The sequence below is a fragment of the Stegodyphus dumicola genome, chromosome 10 (genome assembly GCF_044657685.1).
Source record: "Stegodyphus dumicola isolate Sdum_Otavi_A_Nest chromosome 10, ASM4465768v1".
NCBI lineage: Eukaryota > Metazoa > Arthropoda > Arachnida > Araneae > Eresidae > Stegodyphus > Stegodyphus dumicola.
Window position 1 is genome coordinate 165,889,106 of NC_140777.1, and position 25,940 is coordinate 165,915,045.

The 25,940-nt window shown below is 35.1% G+C and overlaps 1 protein-coding gene across 9 annotated transcripts in view; it reads right to left on the bottom strand.

Moving 5' to 3' along the window:
* Positions 1-882: 882 nt before the first annotated feature.
* Positions 883-25,940, bottom strand: part of LOC146995185 (uncharacterized) — a 428,660-nt gene continuing 403,602 nt past the window's right edge. For 6 of the 9 annotated variants that reach the window (XM_085825823.1, XM_085825822.1, XM_085825824.1 and 3 more), the window contains one exon: positions 9,992-11,575. In XM_085825823.1, the coding sequence (XP_085681949.1) occupies positions 10,639-11,472 (834 nt within the window). In that variant the 5' untranslated portion in view covers positions 11,473-11,575 and the 3' untranslated portion in view covers positions 9,992-10,638. Of the gene's footprint in view, positions 5,798-9,971; positions 11,576-25,940 lie in introns of those variants that run through there. The other 3 variants (XM_085825830.1, XM_085825828.1, XM_085825831.1) reach the window with 3 other exon arrangements.

Genomic DNA, 25,940 nt, shown 5'->3' on the forward strand with positions numbered 1-25,940 from the left:
TTTTATGAAAATCTGTGATAACACTTTACAAACATTTAAACAAATAAATGAAACTTATACAGATTGGACTGTCAAATACCTCGAAAAATTAGTTGTTAAATTTCAAAAAATATCAGATTTCATTACGAGATATATCTGACATCGAAACGAGTCTCAATTCGATAATGTCATGGATTTTTAGAATTATGATTACAGTTTGAAATTATCCTTATTATATGAAAAATATTAAATAAATTTGTTATATATCAGTTTCCTTGCACACTCTTGTGCTATATGTACTTTAACGTACAAAGAACGTTATAGAATAATACGTTATAGAAAGAACGTTATAGAATAATACGTTATAGAAAGAACGTTATAGAATAATACGTTATAGAAAGAACGTTATAGAATAGTGTTATCAATGGTTATTTAAACCAAACTGCTGTGCGTTTTTAAGGCCGAGCGGTAGCTTTCTAATTAACACGCTGAGTTCGGCGCCGAATTTGCTGTCCTTTCCGTTCAGCCGGCAGCGAGCTAAGCCTTAAAGCTAAGCCGTGTTTTTGTTTAGAATGTTTCAATACATTTCATTAATGCTAAATTTGATCACATTTCATTGAGACTATATTTATTTTTTAACTTATACTGTCGGTTCCGTGGAACGACGCCAGGCAAACGAAAATTCCAGTGCCGGTTCCCAGGGACCGACGCCGGCCACACGGAAAGTTCACTGTCAATCCCCAGAGACCGGCGCGCGCTCAACGTGTTAAGAAAGTTTCGGGCCGGTAAGTAAATATGTATTTAATTCAAATATATGAATTGATATGTAATCTATATATATGATTGATTGTATTTGAGTTCCATTTCGAATACTCAAAACTTAAACACAAAGAACTAGAGGCAGCAGATACATAAATCAGTTTATTGAACGCAATTTAACAGAATCGTTACAGGTGATGAGATGTGGGTAGCTCACTTCACCACAGAAAACAGCAACTCACAATTGATTGGCGTCACAGGGATCCACGCGCCGGACGATCCTCAGTCTATGCACGGAAATTGAAGTCCACGGTATTCTGGGATAGTAAAGGCATTCTGCTCATTGACGTATTGGCGAGTGGTGCTCCGGTGAAAGCTGATCTTTATTGCGCTTTACTAGAGAACATCTGAAGAGCCATTCAGAACAAATGGTTTGGGATGCTCAGTGCTGGTGTTGTGGTGTCCTACGACAACATCGGACGCATACGGGGAATTCCACAAAATATATGTTGCAGACGTTTCGCTGGGAGATGTCTGACCATCCATTCTATGGCTTCGATCTTGCTGTTAAGTACTTCCACGTGTTATTGCACCTGAAGACGTTCTTGTCTGGGCACACTTTCCTACAGGTGAAATGTTGCAGACAAATGTGACGGGCTGCCTTTCTTCCCAGGCGACAGACTTCTATGACACTCTAATGGAAATAGGTAACCGACGCTATGACAATTGGTATAGTTCCGATGTTTCTTATGCTGAGAAGTAGCAGAAATATAGCTGTATCTTTTGCAATAGGTTTTTCCAGGTAATAAGACTTTGTTTTTTATGGTTTACGGCAAAGTAATTTTTCGGACGACCCTCTTATTGTTTAAATAATCATTATCAAATGAATATACCTTCATCTAAATCAATATCTAACTCATTGAAATCATCATATATATAAATTTCCTTCTAAATCCAATCAACTTCATCTGCTAATCTAAGACATCTAACTAAGCATAACTACCCAAAACACATCTTCATGTTAAACCATCATATATATATATATTATCATCATCATCGTCATTGAAAATATCGCCAAATTAAGATAAATCATTATAGCTCAAATCAACTAAATAAAAAGCAGTATCATCTAAATCACCACCATCAACAATATGATTCTCATTTGATCATCGTCTTCATCACCTCAAACTTCTAAATCACCATCAAAATTGTTATCTGAATAACCAAGAAAGAAATTATAAAATTATCACCAGATAATTCAAAACCATCATTTAAATAATCATCATCATCATCGAAATCATACCTTCAGTTTAAACCGTCGTATATGTCATCATCACCATTATCATCGTCGAGATAGATAAATCATAATCTTCCAGATCATCTAAATAGAAAGCAATATCAAACAAATCATCATCTTCTTCATCCTCATTTAATCATCGTCTTTATTGTCTAACTCCTCTAAAGTATTATATAAATCACTCTCACATCATGTATAAAATCGTCATCAGTCAAAACTATGTCACCATCAAATTCATCTAAATATTTATTATCACTTAATACACATCGTCATTTTAACCATCATGTATATCGCGTCACCATGATCATCGTCAGAATAAGATAAACCATCATCACCCAAATCACATCAGTCATTCTAAACCATCCTATGTATCATCTTCATCATCATCATTGAAGTCGTCGTCAGAATAAAAAAACTTCACCTAGATACAAAGCCCGATCACCTAAAGTTTTATTATCATCCTACTCAATTATTCATACTCTTCATCACTAAACCATATACTCACGACCACCTAAATAAAAAATCAGCAGCAGTTAATCTAAATTGTCGTCCTCAAAATTCCAGTTAAATTATTCAAATCATCGTCGTTTAAATCATGACTTTTTAGTGTTTCGCTAGTGTGCCGTCAAATAGAGCCAGTTTCATTCAGGTACAGACAGAAGGATATCACCGGAAGTTCACTATCGTTGGTTCAGGTGTAGTAACCAACCGCCCTCAGGAGATGCCAGAGGCTTGGGTACGTAGCCGAAACCTATGCCATCTTAGATAACGTGACACTCGGAAGTGACGTAAGAGTTTGAATAACGTAATGTTTCAAAAAGTTTGGTTTTTGTGACAACGAAAATATTTTTTAAAGTTTCATTTCTTCCGGAAACGACGAATTGTTTTCTTTTTTTTTTAGGCAACGGCCTCTTGAACCCCTTGAAATCTTGTTTGTAATGACATTAAAAATTTCCCTTTTATCATTAAATCTGTATTTTTTTTTAATTGAGCATCTCATTATTTACTGTTTGTTCATTTTGCATAATTTTAATATAATAATAATAAGCCAAATGCAAAATGTTAATCGTTAAAGAGAAATGCGACCAGAGATATAAAATTAAAAATTAAAAGACAAAGAATTAAATTTATATATCAAGTTTTACCAGAATAGAAAAAAAAGAGAAAGGACTTTAAAGAATAGAATAGTTGAAGGGATGTTGAAAGCCAAAACATTTCATAAAATGAGGATTTCTGATATTTGCATTTTCAAATTCTCTACAATTTTAGCTTTCTTAAAACACCGTTCTTTAATCTCTATGAAAATTAGGACTGTACAAAATCTAGCTTTAATTTGTCATTGAATACTTTGATAATTGAGAATTTTTACATAAAATCGCGTTTTCCCCCGAACGTGATTTTTTATACTCGATGTAGTACCTGTTCTCAAGAACTACTGCTCACAGGTATCTGAAATTTTTATTCCTTATTTACTACGCTTCCAAATATTTGCCGAAAAGAGCTTTTGATTATAATCAGTATTAAATTTTACTATGCGTAACAAAATATACTGTAAAATACTCTAAAATTTAAAATGATAAAAAAGCTCTTTTCAGTATATTCAGCTAGGTATTGTGATGTTACTTCCCTTAGCGAAAGACGTTTCCAGAACATTTTATCCGCGAGGGGCGAAAGACGGTTAAAGGAAGGGACGTAGTTACGCCGGAAAACAGAGTGGAGGCAAGCTGGTGGGAAGAATACGAGACTTGTGACTTTTGCGGTTGGACCGGCAGTCATGCCGTGTGCAAAGAGATAACTTAAGCTAAATGTATAGTAGTGGTATTTGTTTTATTGTGTATTGTTTAATAAATTAGTGGATAAAATTTCAAAGCTGATGGAGATTATTTTCCTATTATGGCGAGTGCATGAGAAATGACCGAACCCGCCTCGGACTTGAAACGGCGCGAGGTGCAAATCGGCGCAGTCGATTGGATAAGATTGTGAAAAAGGAAATCACTAAATAGTGAAAATAATAAATAAATATGGTTGTAAAAAGTTACTGAAAGTTATAAAATGAAATTCGGTGATAGTTCACGAATGGATCTACGATGAGAGAAGATTTTTATGACGAAAGAAAATGGCGCGTTTAGGGCCATGTGTGCGAATAAATTCATCCGATTTGTGAAAGCGTGATGTGCTAAAAAGTTAACAGCCAGTGAGTGGTAAAATGGGATCATCAGTGTTCATCATCCTAGTGAAATCATGAAAAGTTAAATCAGGGATAATGTGAATTACCGTGTTGTAATCATGTCAAGTTACGTGCCACTGCAGTGTGCTCATGATTAAAGTTAACAGCGTCAAGTTGTGCTCTTCGTTCGATATTTTCACTATCGGGATCAAAGGTAAGTCCTTCTTAATTTATATATTAACCATATTAACTTAGAAAATTATAATTGTTTTTATGTCTGTTAATAACATGATTCGAATGTCAGGCGTTAAAGCCAGTAGACACCGAGAAAGTATATTTTATATGGAAATGAGAAATTAAGGTTCTTATTTTTATCAAGATATAGGAGATTCTTAGAGCAAGGGAAACGATTATTGAAACATTTGAAAATAATGAAAGGAGTTATGTTTGACCCACCATCGAAAGCTGAGAAATGGCTGTTCTTTTTACATCATGATGAAGTGATTCTTAATCTCTATAAAATATCTGAAGAAGGGAAAATTATTTTGCAGAGTTTAAAAACAAAAGTTAAAAGTTTGATCGCGACTCTCGATGAAATGGATTGATATAACAATATTATGATTAAAGAAACCGTATTAAAAGAATTCGAGATTCCTCGGAAAAACCGATCGAGGCAGGCTGGTGGCGTGAATACGAGACTTGGTACTTTAGCGATTGGACCGGCAGCCATGCCGTGTGGAAAGAGATTACTTAAAACATGTTTTGCGCGCCTTATATTATGTATATAGTTGAGATTACTTAAAACATGTTTTGCACGCCTTATATTATGTATATAATTAAATGTATACTATACTAGTGATACTTGTTTTATTGTATATTGTGTACCGTTATGTGTAATAAATTAGAGGATAAAATTTCAAAGATAGAGATTATTTTCCTACTATGGCGAGCGCATAGACGAACCTGCCTCGTGCTTGTAAGAGCGCGAGGTGATATTTGTACTTTAATTACGTAAAAACCTTCAAGCCTGGAAGAACAGCAGATTTTCAGAAAAGGTAATCCAAAAATTGCCAATTCAACATTGTTGCTATAGGGTTTCCAACACCCGTTAATGAAAAGGAGTAAAATATTTTTTGAAAAAATGGCATTTATGGAAATACAAAAAAGAAATATGTTTAGCTTATAAGAGTATATAATATTTCTGTAAAATAAATAAAGTGAGAATTTAAAAGCAATTTTTTAAAATAAAAAACCCAAAGGAAATATTTATAGTTTTTAAAATCAGTATTACTTTTGTAAAATGAAAGAACTTAAAATCTTTTTAAAGTAAAAATAGCGAAAAGAAAAATTTAAATTAAAGTTTCACGTTATTAAACTAAATATTGAAGAAAGAAACATTTTTGACACGAGAAAGGGAAAATAAAAGAATTTAAAAGTCAAAATTGCATTTACACAAGTTGCAACTTTGATAGAGATTCGCGTTCCTTTAAGCCTCGGGCGTCTCCTTATGACGGTCGGTTACTATTAAGCTTGTTATTGTAAACTGGCTATTCAAATTACAGTCGGTATGCGCAAAGGGGGCCTGAATCTTCATCCTGAAAAATAAACAAAATTATTGTTACACATCACATAAAAATATCAGTTAAAATGATATTTCAATTCTGAGTCACAAGCATGAGAATATTTGAGAAGGTTACATGGCATACGCAAATAACCAAAATGAAAGGTACTCGAAACGCATGTCTGTGCACTGTCTGCAAAAGTTCAGACCGGATCTTGGTCGTTTGTGGTAGGCATTGACTTGCAAGTACAAATGTGTTTTGAAAAACGTAAATGTTTGCGCTTTGGTACTTTTAAATTTAAAGTCATTTGTTTTGTAAAAATTACGAAGCCTAGCTCTTCATATGTTTCTCCGACACTCATAATTTTATGAGGAAAAAGTTTGCACTCGTTATGAAATAATTTTGAACATAAGTATCTCCGTCTGATTTCGTTTGACATCAGTCAATTGTTTTGTGATTTATTTCTTATAACCAAAAGGAAAGTTTCCGAAATGAAGTCTAGGTATTGGAGGAAAGAATAATTAGTAAAATGTAGAAAACTGATACTTTTATTTTCAGCTTTTTTGAAATGAACTCATTATGCAGCGTGCCAAAAAAATTAAAAAGACTTCTCTCAAAATTTAATTTTCAATGTTCTATTTTGGAAATGAAAATACCAATTAACAATAGACAGAACTCGTCCTTGACTTTGTAAATTATTCTAGAAATCCTTGACTTCCTATAGCTGGTAAAAACCTGAAATCTCTTACTAAATTTGGCATGGAATATGCCAGTAAATTTCAAACGTAAAAATGTGCGCCATTTGTTTTTACATAAAATTTCTCATATAAATAATTCTTGGATTAGACTTTTTTTGAAAAGTATCTTGACCCAAAACGTTTAAACTGTTTTCTTAAAACTTTCGTTTGCTATTGAAAATTTTATAAATATAACTAGACTGAGTTTTGAATAAATGAAATTACAACCCATAAGCACCTTGTTGGAACATTTTGTATAAGAAAACGTAATCGCATATAAATCAAGTTCTTATATCGCTTAATTACAATGCATCAGGTCTTTAGTAAATAAAGAAAGCAATAAAATACACATGGTGGTTTGGCAATACCAAAAACATCATATCTCGCAACAGCTCTTCTTGATTATTTCATACCTTAGGAAACACGAGCAAATATGTCAATTGCGGAAACATTGCAGTTTGGCAAGCGATAAGGTGGTGCGCAGGAGAAATGATTATCGGGGAAAATATTTCTTCAAGGTAGGAGGTGATTTGTATTCATTCTGGATGTGGAAGAGAATGTTATTCTAGGACTTCGAGAAATAAGGAACATCATTTGGATAAGAGTGCACTTTCGACCAAAGTGAATTTGCGGAATTAGGAGTCATGTTTCTTCTTTCTGTAGTCATTTGAAGCCGTGGTTCTGATGTCAACATCAAAGACTTAACGATATCACATTTGATTTTAGTGAAGTGTAGTTCATCCAGTGCTTTCTTCACCAGTAGTTATGGCTTTCGCCGAACGAAACAAACACTATGCAAGTTTCAAATGTTAAGTCATTCAGTTTGCGAAAGAAAATGGAAATCATGCAGGATGGTTTTCGTGAATGCTTCGTACACGAGTGGAAGAGGCATGAAATTTTACAATGATTATTGCGCCAAAGAATAAATGTGTATTGCATAAAGAAGTAATGAAATAGCTTACCGTCGGCGAAAGTGTTGGAAACTGCATTGTAGAAAATCCCCATCATCACTAGAATGGATTAATTGTAAGAAGAAACAGCGTACGTTTCTTTGCCTTAAAAATAGAAAAAACGAGTGCAAATGGAAGTGAAAACTCTAAAGCAAACTGAGGTTGTGTATTCGATTTACTTCACGGAATAATTCAGTTCTCCGAGAAAAAGAGATAAAATTTTTTCAAAGGCTTCGAAAATATAGAGATAAAACTTTGATGAGTTTTTAAAAATATGGAAAAATTTAATTACTATCAGGTGTTGCAAATATTGATGTCTTTCCAGTAGTTTTGATACGGTAGGAGATAAATAAACAATGATATGAAAGAAAAATAACGGTTAACATAGAAACAATAGGCCAACGAGAAATCTCAACTCACCGTACTGATCTCCTGCTTAGCCGACCGTGCGAAATTAAAAGCTCATCGATATCTTGAAAAGAAAGACTTTGCTGAAGTGCAGTTTCCCGAAAGTGTTTTCATCCGTATTCACGAGAAATGATCGGCGGAGAAAAATGTTGTGAAACTGTGGATAAGAAATATTTGGCAAAAGCTTCCTTTTGCCTCAGATAATCAAGAAGGTCTAATACTTTGGGAACATGCTCAGCCTCCATCTAACGGATAGCACAAATATGTTGTTGAAAGAGTGTTATACAGATATGACAGTTTATCCAGGCGGATTATTGCCATTAGTTCATATATTAGACATATATGTCAATAAATCATCGATAGAATATTTTAAACGTTAGTGGAATACTCGAACAAAAGTGAAGGTGAAAAAACTAATTACAAATGGAGACCAAATACGTCATGTCAGTGCATAAATAGTGTGTCAGTAGATAATAAAATCACGGAATAAAATTAAACCCGTTTAATTTATGTGGTATATCTGACGGTCTAGATGCAACGAAAGATGATTATTTATGTGTGGATCAGAGTAAAAGTTACGGCAAAACTGAAACAGAATTCGATGATGTGCTTGAAGTTATAGATTGAGACGTATATGAGGAACTTGGATCTGTCTATGCAAGTATGGATCAGAGGTGAAGGTGAAAATGAAACAGAATCCGATAACGAAAATTTTTAAGTACATAAACTATGTTATTTCTCTTAAATAAAAAGCATTTAATTACACGCAGAAATCTAATTTTATCTAATTCTAATCACTTTTTCCATATTTCTAAACATAACATTTTTATAGCTGGCGTACAGCGCGTACCCATAAATTTCAATCTTGCATTTTCTTTTAAAAGTGCGCCTTATACGCCTGAATATACTATAGCAAACATAGCTGAAACTTAAGTGATAGAGATATTTACATGCTTGCTGAAGCATTATATTCTGTTTTTTTTCCCTTCTATTAGTGTATAAATGTTTTCAAAATTTCGATGTTACGTTTTTCAATCTTTGTGTTTAGAAAAGGGATAAAGAATTCAAACTTTTATCTCCGAAAACAAAATTCTAAATCAGATTTCTAATGAAGAAGTGAAATTCTCTATAGCTTTACTTTCCGGACTAATTAAAATTAAGAAAAAGAAGAGAGAAAAAAAATAACTGATTTGGGTAAGCAGAATATTTAGCCATTCAGTATCTATTGATGGGAATGTATATAACTCTAATGAATAGTACAGAAATAAGATAAATTTACGTTTCAGTTTGTAGGCCTTACATTTCAAAATGGTTTTAATACAGCTTAAAGAGCATAGCCAAAGATTATGCTCTCAGCCGCTTTTTCAGTAATAACGTCAGAGAATAATTCTTACAGTTACAATGTTTTCAAATAATCCATTCCTTCAAAAGTAATCTATTGTACTAAGATAATGTGTTTTCGAGGGCAGAAAATGAAACAGAACGGCGAGATCCATCAGAGTATGATCCTGTAATGCTTTAACAAATCTTTCGCAGTCTTAAGTAATAGAGAAATGTGGTAGAGCATCATCTTACACTATATTCTTGTATTCATATTATTTGTACTATGTGACTATGTGTCTCTATTCGATGTGTGGGAAAAAAACGTCTCCAACAGGTTTATATATACGATACCATTCAGATAAACGCAAAGGAAACCAACATTTCCATCTAATAATATTCATTTTATTTTAATTATACCATTTTCTAGTTAGATAACCAATTTGTGAGCAAGAATTTGCATCGTAACAGTGAATCATATTGCTGCCAAATTCCAAATATAAAAAACTAAAGCTCACGAATCACAAACCGAGAGTTTCTGTGAGATTTATGAGGTGCGAAGGAATTTCTATTTTGAAAGAAATCGAAATTGATATAAATTCGCTTTATAACATATTATTCAGTTTATTTATCTAATTATATTATGATTCTGATGTAATGTATACACACATTTTAAAAGTTATTTCTTTCGCTCATTTCAATTTGTAATCTTGAATTTTTACACTGAAAAAATCCTGAGTAGAGACGGAAACTGTGGTATGTCACACTGAATTTAAACAAGGTGAAAGCAAATGAAAAGCTAATGTACATACTACAATAGCTTTTAATTTGTTTAGAATTACAATCTTAGTAATGCAAATCATGCTGATTAACACATAATTAAAAGTGGATAAACATTCCTTTTTGAACGTTTCTTTGAACCTTGATATAAAGTTCTATGAATATCTGCAGTTGGATAAGACAGCTCAGGGTCAAACAAATTTTAAAATGAAATTTGTATAAATTAATTTCATGAGTTCAATTATGAAAGATATGCCGTGCAATATTTATTTGCACAATTTAAAGCCAGTAGCACAACATAAATTTATTGTTGAAAAATATTGTCATGTGTAAAGCTATGTGTTAAAAAAGTCAATAAACTGTGACTTTCCAGGTAAAACCGGAAGACCTCGCAGCCATGAAAGGCACTGAAAACATAGATCTGAACTACGAAAGAGTGTACTTAGTTGCTGCTAAAATAATACTGGTATCTTAAAGTTAGCATGACTAATTACTAGCTTATAATATATCAGTAGTTACACTTACCGAGCAAAATATTATCAAATGCCGTCCATATACTAAGAACACCATAAAGTTCTTGATAATAAAAATGTTGTTGTTAATAAATTTTGGTAAAATGAAGCAGGTATATGAGTTATTTGTTCTATTTTTCTTTTCCGGGTGTTGCTTCGTTTGGTTATTAAATCAATCGTTCTACAGTCGGTATCCAGTTCTGGCTCTTTTCGCAGTTCAACCGGTTTCCTTTTCGGGTTTGACAGTTCTTTTCCGGTTCCAGCTTGTCTTTCAGATTTGGAATCTTTTCCGTTTTTTGCTTCTTTTCCAGGTATTGCGTCTTTTCAGACTCCTCTATATTTTCCATTTCTGGCATCTTTTCCGGCTCTTGCTTCTTTTCCAGTTTTTGCATTTTTTCAAGTTCCTTCTTCATTTTCAGGTCTCTCTTTTTTGGTTTTTGCAATTTTTCCCTCAACTTTTGCCTTTCCAGTTCATTTTTGTGTGCTTGTTTTAGCATCTCTTCAATATGTTTCTCCATTTTCAGTTCTTCTTTCTTTTCTAGTTTTTGTATTCCTTCCCGTATTTTCTTCTTTTTCAGTTCTTCTTTCTTTTCTAGTTTTTGAATCCATTCCAGTAATTGCTTCTTTTCCAGTTCTTTCTTCTTTTCTAGTTTCTGTTGCTTTTCCAGTTTTTGTTTGTTTTTCAGTTCTTCCTTCTTTTCCAGTTTTTGCTTCTTTTTCTGCTCTTGTTTCATTTTCATTTCTTGCTTCTTTTCCAATTTTTGCTTCTTTTTCAGTTCTTGCTTCTGTTCTAATTCTTGTATCTTTTCCTGTTCCTGCTTCTTTTCTAGTTTTTGTATCTCTTCCAGCTTTTGTTTCTTTTTCAGTTCTTGCTTCTTTTCTAGTTTTTGTGTCATTTCCAGTTTTCTCTTGTTTTTGAGTTCTTGCTTCTTTTCCAGTTTCTCCTTCTTTTCCTGTTCTTCCTTTTTATTCAGTTTTTGATTCTTTTCCAGTTTTTGCATCTTTTCCGGTTCTCGCTTCTTTTCCAGTTCCTTCTCGTTTTCCAGTTCTTTCTCGTTTTCCAGTTTTTGCTCCTTTTCATGATCACAAGGAGGATTTTCCAATCTACAAAAAAATCGGTATATCTTTATTTCATTAGTAAAATAGTGAAAGTAATGCAATGACGATCACGTTTAACATGTACAACACTTCCATATTTAGATACTATATAACACTTTTGGCTCAGTTTCATAGGGAAAAAACTCCCCGTAGATTATTGCCTGGCAGAATTGTTTTCTCCAAAGGGTGAATTTGTTGTTTTCGTTGTTCTGACCTAAAGCCAAGCAGATAAGTTAAAGTATTTTGCGTTATTTGTATGCAATAAGCGGCCTCCATGAATCTCACGTAGAGCGTAATAACTTGCAAAGTTTCAGTGCCTTACTTTTCCTTACTTAATTTTTACATAAGTTGCAATAATAATAACAGAAATAATAAACAGGTGGCTTAAAAACAGAGGGAAACAATGACGAAAATTGCAAAATAGGAGGAAAAAAGGAAACTGAAATGAAAAGGGAAACAACTACAAACAAAGGATGGAAAAAGCATTTTAGATGATATACACGTAACGTTCTTTCTGAATCAGCCAAACCTGTATTTTAACGAGTCTCTTTGCATCGCTGGCTGCACAGATTTCAAATTTTCTCTCGTTATTCAAAATTCGGATCATATTGCTGGTCTTTTTCGTAGTCCATCAGAGCCGCACTAGGATTTTTGCCACCATTTGTTTCAATTGAAACTTTTATTCTCATTCTTCAGTTGCATTCTTAAAGTTTATTTATTTATACAGGAAGAAAGAAAGAAATCAATCAAATCAAAGTAAATTAGGAAAAGACATACCTGTTTTCTCCTATATTTATTGTTCCCTGTAATTTCTTTTGCCTGTTGCATTAAATTTATTGAAGGAAAATTTACAAAATCATTCAAAATGTATTTCCTAAACCCTTATGCGAATTTAGCCCTTCTGATCATTTCGGCCACACTTTAATGGCTTTTACAATTTGATGTTTGAATATTGACAGCTGCCTATACTGAAATATGCTCTCCATTGTCCTCGAAAAAAGAAAAATTAAACTTCCAGGTAATTTTGCAATGAAGGACACATATATCTTATTTGAAGGGCAAGAGGAAAAGAAAAAGATATTTTCGGATGGGAATATGTAGCATTTTAAACACCGTGTTTGTAAATGTCATCATATAGTAGCAACACTTGAGTCATATGTAATTATACACATATATGAGAGAGACGACGATGACGAAAAATTAAATGGCAAAACATGGCCGAAAACACTTTCCTGGCCGGTGCAAACAACACAAAACACAAGAAAGATCGGACACCAGTTACGCTTAGCACAAGAGAAATTAAAAAGTAGGAACAAAATTAGACACTTATGGACCTCAAAAAAGGTGTTCGAAATTACGACCTGCACCCTGTTACGGGTATCCCATCTCTCGTACATCCAACATGAGATGCTCTGGAAAATACCGTGCATCCCCAGGACTTTACCAGCACCTGCCACAATATGTGCCACAAGTTCCTGTTGGACTTCTAACTGGGGTTTCGTGCACTTATGTGTTGAAGTACCCCGAGACGAACTGATAATGCAAGTTAGTTCTCGTGATCTTGCTGAACAATGCACTGGACTATCTCTACCAAACCCATGTTTAGGATACGTTCCGAAGGAACTTTCGAATACTTTCTTTGATGGCGATCCCCTGCTTTTGTTCTTATTTCTTGGTTTCCGCTGCGCTAAGGAAAATAAAAAAAATATCTTTACAATGTTCGTACCATATTTTTCTTGTGTTGTCTCTCGTCACTATGGGTCAGGAAAGCGTTTCCGACAATGCATTGCAATAAACGATTATATATATATATATATAAACAATATATATACACGATATATATATATATATATATAATCTTATAAACATATGTTACCATGAAAGACCGAAATTGGAGAATATCGACATTCACCGGAGAATGTCAACATTCACCAAATACGTCGGTGAAAGATCAAATATTGCATTACATTCTTCTACATTCGGACCCTCACCGGTGTACTTCGATAATCACAGATATGCTCTGGTGTAGATTGAAAAGAGCGGAGTATATGTACACATTGTTATTGCAAAAGGAAGTGTTCCACAAATAAATGCAGTTGTAAAAGCAAGGGCCTCTTGTGCAATTTAAAGTGTTATATATATTATATATATATATATATATATATATATATGTATATGTATATAATCGTATAAAAATATGTTACCTCGAAAGACCGAAATTAAAGAATGTTAACATTCACCAAATACGTCGGTGAAAGATCGAATATTGCATTACATTCTTCTACATTCGGACCCTCACCGGTGTATGTCGACAATCACAGATATGCTCTGGTGTAGATTGAAAAGAGAGGAGTATATGTACACACTGTTATTGCAAAAGGAAGTGTTCCGCAAATAAATGCAGTTGTAAAAGCAAGGGCCTCTTGTGCAATTGAAAGTGTCATAACAGTTTAAGTTGTTGCAATAAATAAGATTTGAATCACGTAATTTAGTAAACATAGCTTGAGTAAGCTCCCTGTTCCGAGTCAGGATAGTTCATGTTTCCAAAGCAAGTAAAGAGGAATACAAGTCCTGATAGTGGCGCCCGACGAAGAAGAATAACCATGGCCGAGTTTCAAGAAGAACCTGTGGTGCCTGCAGAAGCGACTCAGAATCCAGAAATGCCAGCTGCCGCCCTGGAAGGATTTGGGTACATCGTACAGACCATGCGCGCATCGATGAAACCAGAAGCAACATTTAATGGAAACTCACCGGTAACCAGTTTTTTGGAAAAATTGGATGACCACTTCATGCTGTATCCAGTCCATGAGTTCCATAAAGTCACCTTAGCTACCAGCGCTTTGAGGGGCCAAGCGCTTAATTGGTTCAAATGTATAGGCAGAAGCCTCTTGGGTCAAGCGGGAAGTCCCACCTATACTTACGAAAATTTTAAGACTGCCTTAGTAAAACCCTTCCCTGTCGTAAGAGATCGTGCAAGTTTAGAAACGGAACTCTTCAGCATATACCAGCAACGAATCGAAAATCTTTCCACCTTTATTTTAAGAAAAATTCACGTCTTTGAACTCTTGTATGGAAACCGTCCGGATCCTGAGATAATTCAAGTGATTTTGCCGAGTTTAGTTCCCCAAGTACAAGACTTTATTTAATTAAGGAATCCGACTACACTGGAAAAGTTATTTGAGCTAACAATCCAGTTTGAAAATAGAAGAACGGCGGACATCGAATGAAGACGCCAGTTTGAGCAACGAAGCCAATTTGGTGCGCCAAGACCACAGCAAAGGCAAGAACACGGCTACGGAAGCAAATCGAATCAGAGGGCAAGGAAACCTGAGTATCCAAAAACAACCGGCGAACGTCGACAGTTCAATAGTAAGCCAGAAAAAAAGTCTGAAGGCCAGCGGAAAAACAAGGAAGGCATGGAAAGGAAGAAAGAAAATTAAACTAAAACGGATTTCTGCTGACGGGAGGGTGCGGAAATCCGAAGGCCAAGAAAAGCCCTCTTTCTTCAAGTTAAATACAGTTATTGTGAAAAATTTGACTCTTCCAAAGATTGAAGTTAGAGTTTTATAAAAGATTTTGCAGCTATTGTTGAACCATTGTTAAAATTAAAAAGGAAAAAGGCAATTTTCTCGTCCACGGCCGAAGCCAATAGTGCTTTCGAGAAATTAAAGCAAGCATTAACGCAAGCCCCTGTTTTGAAATTTCCTGAAAACGATGAGAATTTAGAAATTTCAGTGGATGCTTCGGATTATGCGCTAGGAGCGGTACTTTCGCAAAATCAGCAGCCCGTGGCATTTTTTAGTAGAACTTTAAATCAAACACAAAAAAATTATTCCGCGACTGAGAGAGAGGCACTGGCAGTTCTGTTAGCAGTGCAAAAGTTCCGAGTCTATTTTCGAAAGGTCCAATAACAGTGTATTCTGATCATGCGGCGGGAACTAGATTGTACTCAGGGAAAAACTTATCCACAAGGTTAATAAAATGGGCACTAAAGTTACAAGAGTATAATCTGGTAATTAAGCACACGCCCCGGAAAGGAAAATATCGTAGCAGATGCCCTATCCAGAATAAAAATAGATGAAGAAGTTAATACTGTAAAGGTGGCAATGCTCACAGCATGTAAGTTACATTCCCGAGAAACTGTGATAACCGAACTGAGTAAGGATCCTGAATTTAAAAATATTTATGATTATTTAAAGGATCCTGAAAATTTTAGCCACCAATATATTGTGGCGATAAGAAATAGGGCGGCCCATTACGAACTAATAGATGGTCTATTATTTTATACAAAAACTACGAATTCCAACAACGAATTTCGACCTGTTATCCCAGCTAGTCTTAGATTAAACGTACTGCAGGAGTTACACGACTCCGCTTTAGCTTCTCATGCTGGTATTCGAAAAACCATCCAACGCGTACGCGAAGCAGTTTATTTTCCTGAGCTGCAAAAGTTAACAAGGGCGTATGTCCAGTCCTGCCCAACATGTCAAGCAGTTAATTATATTAATTTCCGCCCGGCCGGGTTTCTAAATAGTATTAAATCGGAATTTCCGAATGAAATAATTGGCATCGATTTATTGGGCCCTTTCCCAAAAAGTCAGTTAAATAAAAGTCGCTATCTCCTTGTTATGGTTGATCATTTTAGTACGAAATTTTTACCTTAAAACGAGCCTCCGCGAAATTAGTTACTGATTCTATTTTAAATAAATATATTTTAAAATACGGGGCGCCCCTAAAAGTAATATCGGATAATGGTCCTCAATTTGTAAGTAATATATTTGAAGACATGTGCCAAAAACTGGGCATACGTCATTTAAAAATGGTCCCGTATCGGCCGCAATCAAATATAGCGGAACGGGTCAATAGAAATATAATGAAAATTGTCCGTAGTTATGTTAAAAATTTTCATAAAAGCTGGGTTAACTATGTCAATGAATTAGGTTTCTCCCTTAGAACCGCAAAACATGATACGACGGGAAAACTCCTGCTGAGTTATTTTTAGGCAGAAAGATTATAACGCCGTTAGATAAATTATTTTATGTTCAACAAAGAGCTCCAGAATTTAAAATGGGCAATATAGAAAAATAAATTAAAAAAGCAAAAAAGAACACTGAAGTAGCACAGAGAAAACAGAAGCTTTATTATGATATGAAACGACGGGGAGTAACTTATAAAGTAGGACATGAAGTGTTAAAAATTAAGCATTCACTTTCTTCAGCACCAGAAGATAAAACTGCTAAATTTTATCCACGATTTGAAGGATCATATGTCATAGAAAAAGTAACTCAGGCTTAGTGGTGTTAAAAGCCAGGAATGGTGAAACCTGCACGCAAACGTAGACCAGATAAAACCATTTTCTAATCGTAATAAAATGCCAATATTTCAAGATCTTTTGCAGGATCCGGCACGGCAGGCACAAGCTCCAGAGGTGGAACAACGACAATCCCAAGGGCAAGCCATTAGTAGACAGGAGCAATTGAAAAGAAAGTTCCCCCGTTGGAAAACTGAAGGTAACAAGAAAAAGAAGTCGTTCCACCGACCAGAGAAGAGAGAGCACGACCACCCCCAGAATGAAGAAGGGACAAGTACGACTAATGCAAAGAAAGCCAGGAGAAATGACAGCAACTATAACACGGCTCCAAAACAGAAGATCTACCCATCGGATAGGAGTCTACGCAGCAAATGTCGACGAATTGATGAAGGAAGACCAGCTGCAGATGCAAAGACGCAAGAAAAATTTGAACAGCCAGCAACGAGATCCAGGCAACAACGAGAGACAGTTGTCCCGGTTCCGCCAAGACCAGCTGCCATCAAACGGCCGAGACCACAGGCAGATGCTAAAAAAAAGGTCTTCAAGGGTGACCGAACTGGAAGAAAAAGAAAGCTCATGGAGGAAGGAACCGAAGGGCGAACCCGCACAAGAAGGAAGATCAACCAGACCGTAGTCTTCGCTACCTTCCAGGACTGGGCAGAAAAAAGGATGTCTGAATATCACAAAGATAAGTAAAACTTTATGTTACTTTGAAACCGTAAGTTAATTTTTCAATCTTACTGCAAGTGGCAGAATTCAAGAATTTTTACCTCATGTGAGGCCTACCTTTATCGCCAAAAAGGCGAGAAAGGAGTTGTTACCTATTTTGGTATTGTTTTTCAGTTACTCGCGAGTAAAACTAAAATTAATGTATAATAGGTATGTGTAAATACTTGAATATTGAAAAAGCATTGATAATCTTTGAGAAAGGTACCTTAAGAAAATTGTAAAAATTATTGTATAAAATTTTATTTAAAAGATTCTGGCAAGAAAGAAGTTTTAATCTGAAAGACTTTTGAAATGTAGAATTTCAATGCAGAAGAATTGGCACTTGCTTGGAAAAGAATAGAAGTTAACAATGTACTACTAATGTATGTTTTAAAATGCGTAAAATTAACGGCATGTTAATATGTCCTTATATACAATGTGAACTGTTATCTTAAAAGTTAAGAAATATTGTGATATGTTAAAAGTAAAAATATTAGAGTAATGCCAAAAATTTTAACTTATTCGTGTGACTGTAAAAAGAGCAAATTATTGTGAATATGTGATAAAGGTTGAATGAATGTAGTTAGGCTCTCTGACGCTACACTTCAGAGTTAGCCACTTTTCAGAATTGTAGCTCAGGGTTTAGAGATGAATATAAGGTGTGTTCTGAGGTTTTGTTATGTTGAATTTTAAGACGTTAGTGTTTTGATTGCAGGCGGTAGTGTTGAACACTTGTACATAGACACGCTCGTGTTTGGTGTTTTTCTTTACAACACAAGTCAGAGAGCACGGGGAGATAATTAAATAACGTCATGAATGAAATAAGAATTTTAAAGGAGAAATATAAATATTCATGTTACTTGCCATTTGATTCTGTAACATTTCATTAAACTAGTTTTCCTTCCATAAGGAACCAGATTTCAACTAAGAAACTCCTGTGTATAGATGCAGTAGAGATGAAAATACTTGTCCATAGAGATGATAATGTAAAAACGACTTTTTAATATCTAGTTTCTAGAGAGAAATGTTTGTAAAAGATTGGCCTCGCGTTAGATTCTAGAGCTAAAAGTTTTCAACAAGGTCGTTTTAGACCTCAGTTTCAAACTAATTAACTCTGGCGGATAGTATGTAAGGATCCTAAGTTTTACTAACGTTTTTGATGTCATTTAAAACGCTTAATTACAGGGCCGTAGTATAATACACAACCCCCCAAACCCAGAAGTATAGCGATATACAATAGTGACGTGATCGAAGATTCTTTGGAAATAATCGTTGTCATCGAATGACATGCCTATTCTATTTAAGTAATCGTAGTCATCGGCTTTAATATTCTTTGCAAATGATCATTGTCATCAAATAATCATTGTAAAGAATCATTCTCATCGGATAATCATTGAAAATAATCCTTGTCGTTACATAAAGGGGCATAGTAGCTGATGTATAAAGAATTGTACTCAAATTCTAATCAAAAGAATCGCATATGTATGCAATTTATCATATGATCATTATTTACAGCAATGATTCTTATATGTTTTCGACCTACGGCTCCTAATGACGCCGCGGAAAACTTGCGCAACAGTGACAAAAAGAATATTTAAAAATACAATAAAAGCTTGAAAGCTAGGGAAAATGTGTGAATTTATTTTCCTTTTACTTAAATGAAGCTTAATGTTTTTAAAGGAAATTGAATATTGTAAACAGGAGTCAGCAGTTTAAATATATGTGGGATTTTGCCTCTTTGTTTTTTTTTTTTTTTTTTTTTTTCTTCGTAACATCATATCCTCCGGAACGGGGGGGGGAGATTTGAGTTCAGAAGGAGGTACCCTCGGATTTCAAAAATTCTTGGTAAAACTTTTAGACTATTGTTATCTTCCTACGACTATCACTCGAGATATTATATAAAATTTCGGAAAGCGCTGGAGATCAAATTGCTTTATTTAGAAAAATGATGGCTCTTCTCACTCTCAAATCGTATTGTTTAAGAGAAATTTTTAAGTTAAAAAAATATGAAATAAATAGTATTGCCAAACTCGAAACTTATTGTTATTATTTACGGTTATATTCTGAGTTGAAGAAAGCACGTGATTAAATTTAACGTCACTGTATGTCGAAAAATATTTCGTTAATTTCAGTATTTTAAATGAATAGCTGCTTTTGGCAACTTTTATGTTTCACCTTTAGATACGTGACACGATATGCTATCGCTACGTTAATTCTTTTATTGAGATTTTGATTTTATTGAGATCTTTTATTGAGATCATAACTTCAAATGTATTACCCCAAGTGTCAAAGTTCTTTGTTTCCTGACTTGGCAAGAAAAATTTATTTACGAATAGCTGGTTGCTTGGAAAGAATGAATACATTTTCTTCATAATGAAATGTTTCTATGCATTTTATGCTATTCTAATTTTATTTATAAAAATTTAATTTCTTTTATTGTATAGTTCCTTTCTGAGTAGAAGTTTAAACTTCTGTAGGTATTTAACATATTTTAGATGAATGTTACTTTACTACAGTTACATAATTTTTTTTTCAATTTACTAAAATGTCTGAACGCAAGAAGACAGCACAAATGTTACAGCGAGCTACATAAAAAATGAAGTAAAAAGCACTAGGAGACTCAGCAGGCAAGTAGAAGAAAACTTGCATGCTTCAAAAATGAATGAAGATACAACTAGAAACTCAGCAGGCAAGCATAGTGACAAGAAAGGTTACGCATTCAAGAAACTGAAGAAGAAACGAATAGGAGTTCCAGCAGACAAGCAACAACTCAAGAAACTTCGCTGGCTCAAACTGTATCAGAAACTAGTAGCAGACGCAAAAGACCTTCAGAAAACCAAGAATCACTGCGTGCTCCGGAAAGGTAAGCAGAAGCGAAACGGTGGCCCATTAGGAAAGCGGAACGTCAAAAGAATATGCGCGATGACGGGAAGAAGTCGCAAGTAAACGAAGGATGCAAGACTGTCCGCGTCATCGTCAGATTCGACAGGAAATACCAGAACAGCTCAAGAAGCTGCATAAACAACTCAAGACGCTGCAGATTACGGACAATTTCGGTTCGAAGAGGCAGAGCTCATACGAGGAAACAAGCTTCGCATGAACACATCACGACATACACGTAGTACTCTTCACAATGCAGGAAGTTTACTTTGAGCAACACACTGTATACGTAGAGCTCGTAGACATATATAGTAAAGATTTTGCTTTGTCAACAGCCCCCTAGTAAAATGTATGAAGTTTATATTGACATCTCACAATACCTGAAAGAAATTTTTCTATTTACTTCTTCATTTACTATTTTCTTAAATTTCTTATCAGTAATCCTGTCTATATATTATAGATATCAAAATCAGAAAAAAATTAATTAATTATCTTTAAATGTATCTAAGTGATGAATACTTCGCCCCTGTTCGTACCGAAACAACACGATGTAATTGTAGATACCTAGAAAGTAAAATGTATTCAGCAGGCTGTACAGCAAGCGACACCTATAAATGGTGATAACACAAGAATGTTATATAATGTTATATACTGGCAGAATTTTAAAAAAAGAACATATACATCAGTGTTTTAAAAATACGAATTTTGCATCAAGTTGCAAAACAAATATCTTAATATCTGCCTTTCCATGCATAAGAGTTCAGGATTCGGAAAATTATATTTTCGTAAACGGTTTAGCAAAAATAACAAAAATTATTGCCTTGAGAAATGGATAATCTTGGTATGAATACGAATTACGCCAAGACTACTCGTCAATGGTTGTTTTGAACACGCCCTTAATGTATATATATAACCCTTAAAAAACGTAAAGTGAGTGAATCTACTATTCGAGTGTGTCTTTATATCTTGAGTATTTAAGAAATAAGAATTGCATTTATCTATCTCGATAAAGCTAACGCTATTGCCCGAATAACAACGTTTATTTAACACTTGATATAACCAACTTCATATATATCTTGAAATAAAACATAAATTTCCTAATCAGATACTACCAATTGCAGAAAAAATACAAAAATAATGGAATTTCTAATAACACTACAAGTAACATACCGAGGAATAAATTGCGCTGCAAAACTGATGCAATCTACAATATGTAAACCACAAAATGTATGTACCGCTATAGAAATGCAATAGAATGAGAAATGAAACTGTGATGAGATTTATAATGAAAATTAACCACAAACTATTAGTATATGATATAAGTAAATATATACTTTTAATACTATTCATTTAAATATGTTCAAACGTTCATAATATTCATTACTTACAAACGCTTCTTCATCCATCGAAGCATAGCACAAGCCATTCTCAATTCAGTGCTGGTGCACGTCAATAAAATAAGGATAAATCAAAATTTTTACAAAAAATCAATCGCCTTGACTCGTTTCTCAGAAAACGTATGTCTACAAATGCAGTATTAATATATCACATCAATATAATTCGGGATCATAAAATCACCAAACAACGCATTAAACGCAAAAAATCGCATTAAGGCAGAATGAAGAATTTTCACTCTTACAATGACTTTTACAACAATATATAATAGAATCGAATTTCTAAACTAAGTGTTCATTGTTACACCATATTTCATTCTTGGGGAACCTTTCATGGTTGTTCAGTAATTCTAACTGTTAACTTGTATAAAAAGAATTATGATTTCATATATATGCACAGACTTATATATGTATTATATTAACACGTATCTGTAGTAACATACATCATCTTATATTATATGTATTCGCATAATTCTAAATTAATTATACTAGTCAACATAATTTGTATATTGATAGCAGCACAGTTTTAAAATTATTTATTACTATCTGCTTGCTAACGATTATATAATTAAGTACAGTGGTTCCTCGACAAACGAGTTTAATATGTTTCGTAACCTTGCTCGTATCTCAAAGCAATTTTCCGCATTGAAAGTAATCGAAATGCCATTAATCCGTTCCAGCTCCCAAAACACGACCTCAGCTGTTTTTTTAAGTGTTTTTGAATAAGAAAAATGTAGTTTCTTATTCAAAAACAAGAAGAAACCTTTATTTATAAATAACAAATACATATTCTATAAAAACATAATTAAAAGAAAAAGTGCCTACGGAAGCGCTTAATTTTTGTCACTGGTCTTCGCTCTTTTTGTCATGATCTGCTCATTTTCATCCGCAGATCGTTTAAAAAAACTGTCCAAGGAGGTTTGTTTCTTCCTACCTGTCAAGGTATTGCGTAATCGAGTTAGGCAAGTTTCGTTGAACAACTCCGATTTAGGACTAGTTGCAACTTTTTCGCGGTGATTTTTATCCACGAACTCTACAACTTTATCCCACATTCTCAAGATCTGTTTTATATCTCTTGCAGGGATAACCTCCTCCATCTCTGGCTCCTCTTCAAAACTAATTTTTCGTTGAACCACCGTATGCTGCTGCAAATGCAGATCGTGTAACTCCTCGGTTGTCAGCTCCTGAGACTGTTCCTCTACGAGTTCGTTCACATCTCTCTCCTCCACCTCCAGACTCATGGATTTTCCCAGAGAAACAAGCTCCTCTACCACTGACACTTTGGGTTCCAATCCTTCGAATTCTCTTTCAGCTACAGCCTCAGGCCACAGCTTCTTCCATGCAGACGTTGTAACACCCAGCCAGGCCTGAACAATAATTCTTAGGCACATCACGATGTTAAAGTGGTTTTTCCAGAACTCTCGAATGGTAAGGTTTGTGTTCTCTGTCACCACAAAGCAGCGGCGAAAAATGTGCTTGGTGTACAAATTCTTAAAATTAGAAATCTCCTGCTGATCCATGGGCTGCAGGATAGGAGTGGTGTTGGGTGGTAGGTAGGGAAATTTTATATACTTGAACTCTTCGAGTAAATCATCTTCGAGATTTGATGGGTGAGTAGGGGCATTGTCGAGGCCAACACCAGAACAGAACACCAGAATTATCCACTCCACAAAGAAGTTCATTCTGTCCCACGCCTTCGGATTTGCCCTCCACATATCTTCTTAAAATTATAACTGGCAGGTTTTCTTTTAAAATATTATATGACTTAAAGCCTCTGGGGTTTTCCGAATGGTATACTAACGGAGGCTTGATTTTACAGTCGCCATTCGCATTGACGCAAATTGCTAGATTTAATCTATCCTTAATGGGTTTGTGACCTGGCATCTTCTCCTCTGCCGTTATGTAAGTTCTATTCGGCATCCTTTTCCAGAAATGCCCTGTCTCGTCACAGTTGAGGACTTGCTGGGGGGATGTATCCTTTGGTTACTATCTGTTCGGAAAACATTTTGATGTAAACATCAGCTGCCTTTACATCCGGATTTGCTGCCTCACCATGCCTGACGACGGAGTGAAGGTCGGTCCTTTCCCTAAAGTTGTCAAACCAGCCCCGACTGGCTTTAAACGGGTCTTCCGATTCCACGTTTGTAGAAGTGTGTGGGATCTTCTTTAGAAAATAACCGTAAATCGCTCGTAAATAACTCGTAATAGTGCCTTCTCACATATGATGCTTTGTGTTAAGGTTCCTCCTTGAAGCTGCTTCTCTCTCACTCACACCATCAGTAGTTTCTCCATGTCTTGACGGAGAGAGGTCGGAGCTTAAAAATTATTGTAACGCCCTTAGTTGGCGTTATACTTTAGAACTCCTTTTTTAATGTGACAATCATTATAAGCCATGTAGATTTTTCCTTGTGGCTTCATTTGTTTTCTCTTCCAAAATTTCGAACGTCCAACAGTTTTGTCAGTTTCGGGCTTTTGGTATGGAGAGTGAGAAAATGAGATAAGACCAGAATGAACTTCAGTTCTGAACTCTGCAGTTCAGCATAGAGTAAGGAGTATTGACAGATTTATGTTCGCTCTTTACGTTCGCTTTTCATCGTATTTTCTTCATCATTCTCAGCACTTTAAAGTGATAACTACTAGCAGTGTTCCTTTATATTTCGTATATTTTTGGAATTATATTTTTTTACTCGTACTTTTCGAAAAACTCCAGAATTGTTTAGTGTTTTTTCGGGACAAATAAATTCTAACAAACTACCAGCTCTTCCGCATGCTTTACGAACCTTTATGCCAGGAACAATTTTGGGTGTTAGAAGTAGGACAGAATGCTAGTGACAAGAACAATTGAGGAGCATCTGAGGCAGCTTGTGACAGTCTTTGCTGCGTTCCAGCAAGATATAAAAGGAGAGGTTGATTCCTTTACAGAAGAGATAAATGCGTCCAACAAAAGAGGGAAAGGGGAAATAATACCAGTTCAAGGAAAGATGGAATCTATCCAAAATTGATACTTAAGCCTGTCAAGAAGAAATAAAAGACAACAGTAGAAGATTTTCGAGGATTTTGAAAGCAGAAATAACATGGTCGAAAGGAGAGTTAGAGAAACTGGAGAACTTGTTTCTGCTGTCAAACAGCAAATCAAAGAAAGAGTTAATGCTGTCAAACTACAAATCAAAGGAAGAGTTTCTGATGTCGAACAACAAATCGATGACAAAGTCTCTGCTGTTGTCGCCAAAGAATCTGACAGCTTTAACACATTCATAATGACAACTGGAGACGATTCTGATACCTTTAAATAGGTACCTATGTTTTCCGACCCATTTTGTCATGCTTTCCACGTGTGATGGAAAAAACATGTGACATATGTACAAGGCTCAGTTCTGTATAGCTCCAAATGGAAATGGGTAGGATTCCGAAGACAAACCTGTAATTTCGCAGCTTCTCTGAGAATAGAAGAAGACGATATCGGTCCCACTCTTCTAGAAACCCAGAGGCTAGATTTTGATGCTGTACCCGGTACGCGAAAGCTCTACTAAGAAGTGTTTAAAAGACTACAGAAGGCTGCAGTTAATATCTCGACAGCAGAAGCTCAACAAAATAATCCAGAAGCTCGCCATTGTTATGGAAATGCTCTCCCATCTCTCCTTTTTTGACTGCTCAACAGAAATACGTGAAGTACAATCCATGAAATACTTCCTCGGTGGCATACGGGAACCTGAGGTATAGAAACAATTGCGAATAGTGGATCTCAAGGATTTAAAAAATGCCTAGAGTGTACGCCATGAAAAACGTGGCAGTCCTTTCAGAAACTTGCACACACCATTGCCCAATCGGAACTACTCCAACCCAGAAGCTAGTGGACAAGTGACAGCTCGTCCAGGCAGTCTACCCACTTACGTAATTGCCTTGAGGCGGAACAGACGTCAGACGAAAGCGACCTTAGTATGCTAGAACTGCAGTGGTGATGAACACTTACGAAAGAACTGCAGAACACATTAGGACACAGAAGATAATGCTGCTAATCAGCAAGAAGTCAGGAAAACAAATCGTGGATGTTGAGCGGAATTTGCCAGAGATTGCCAGA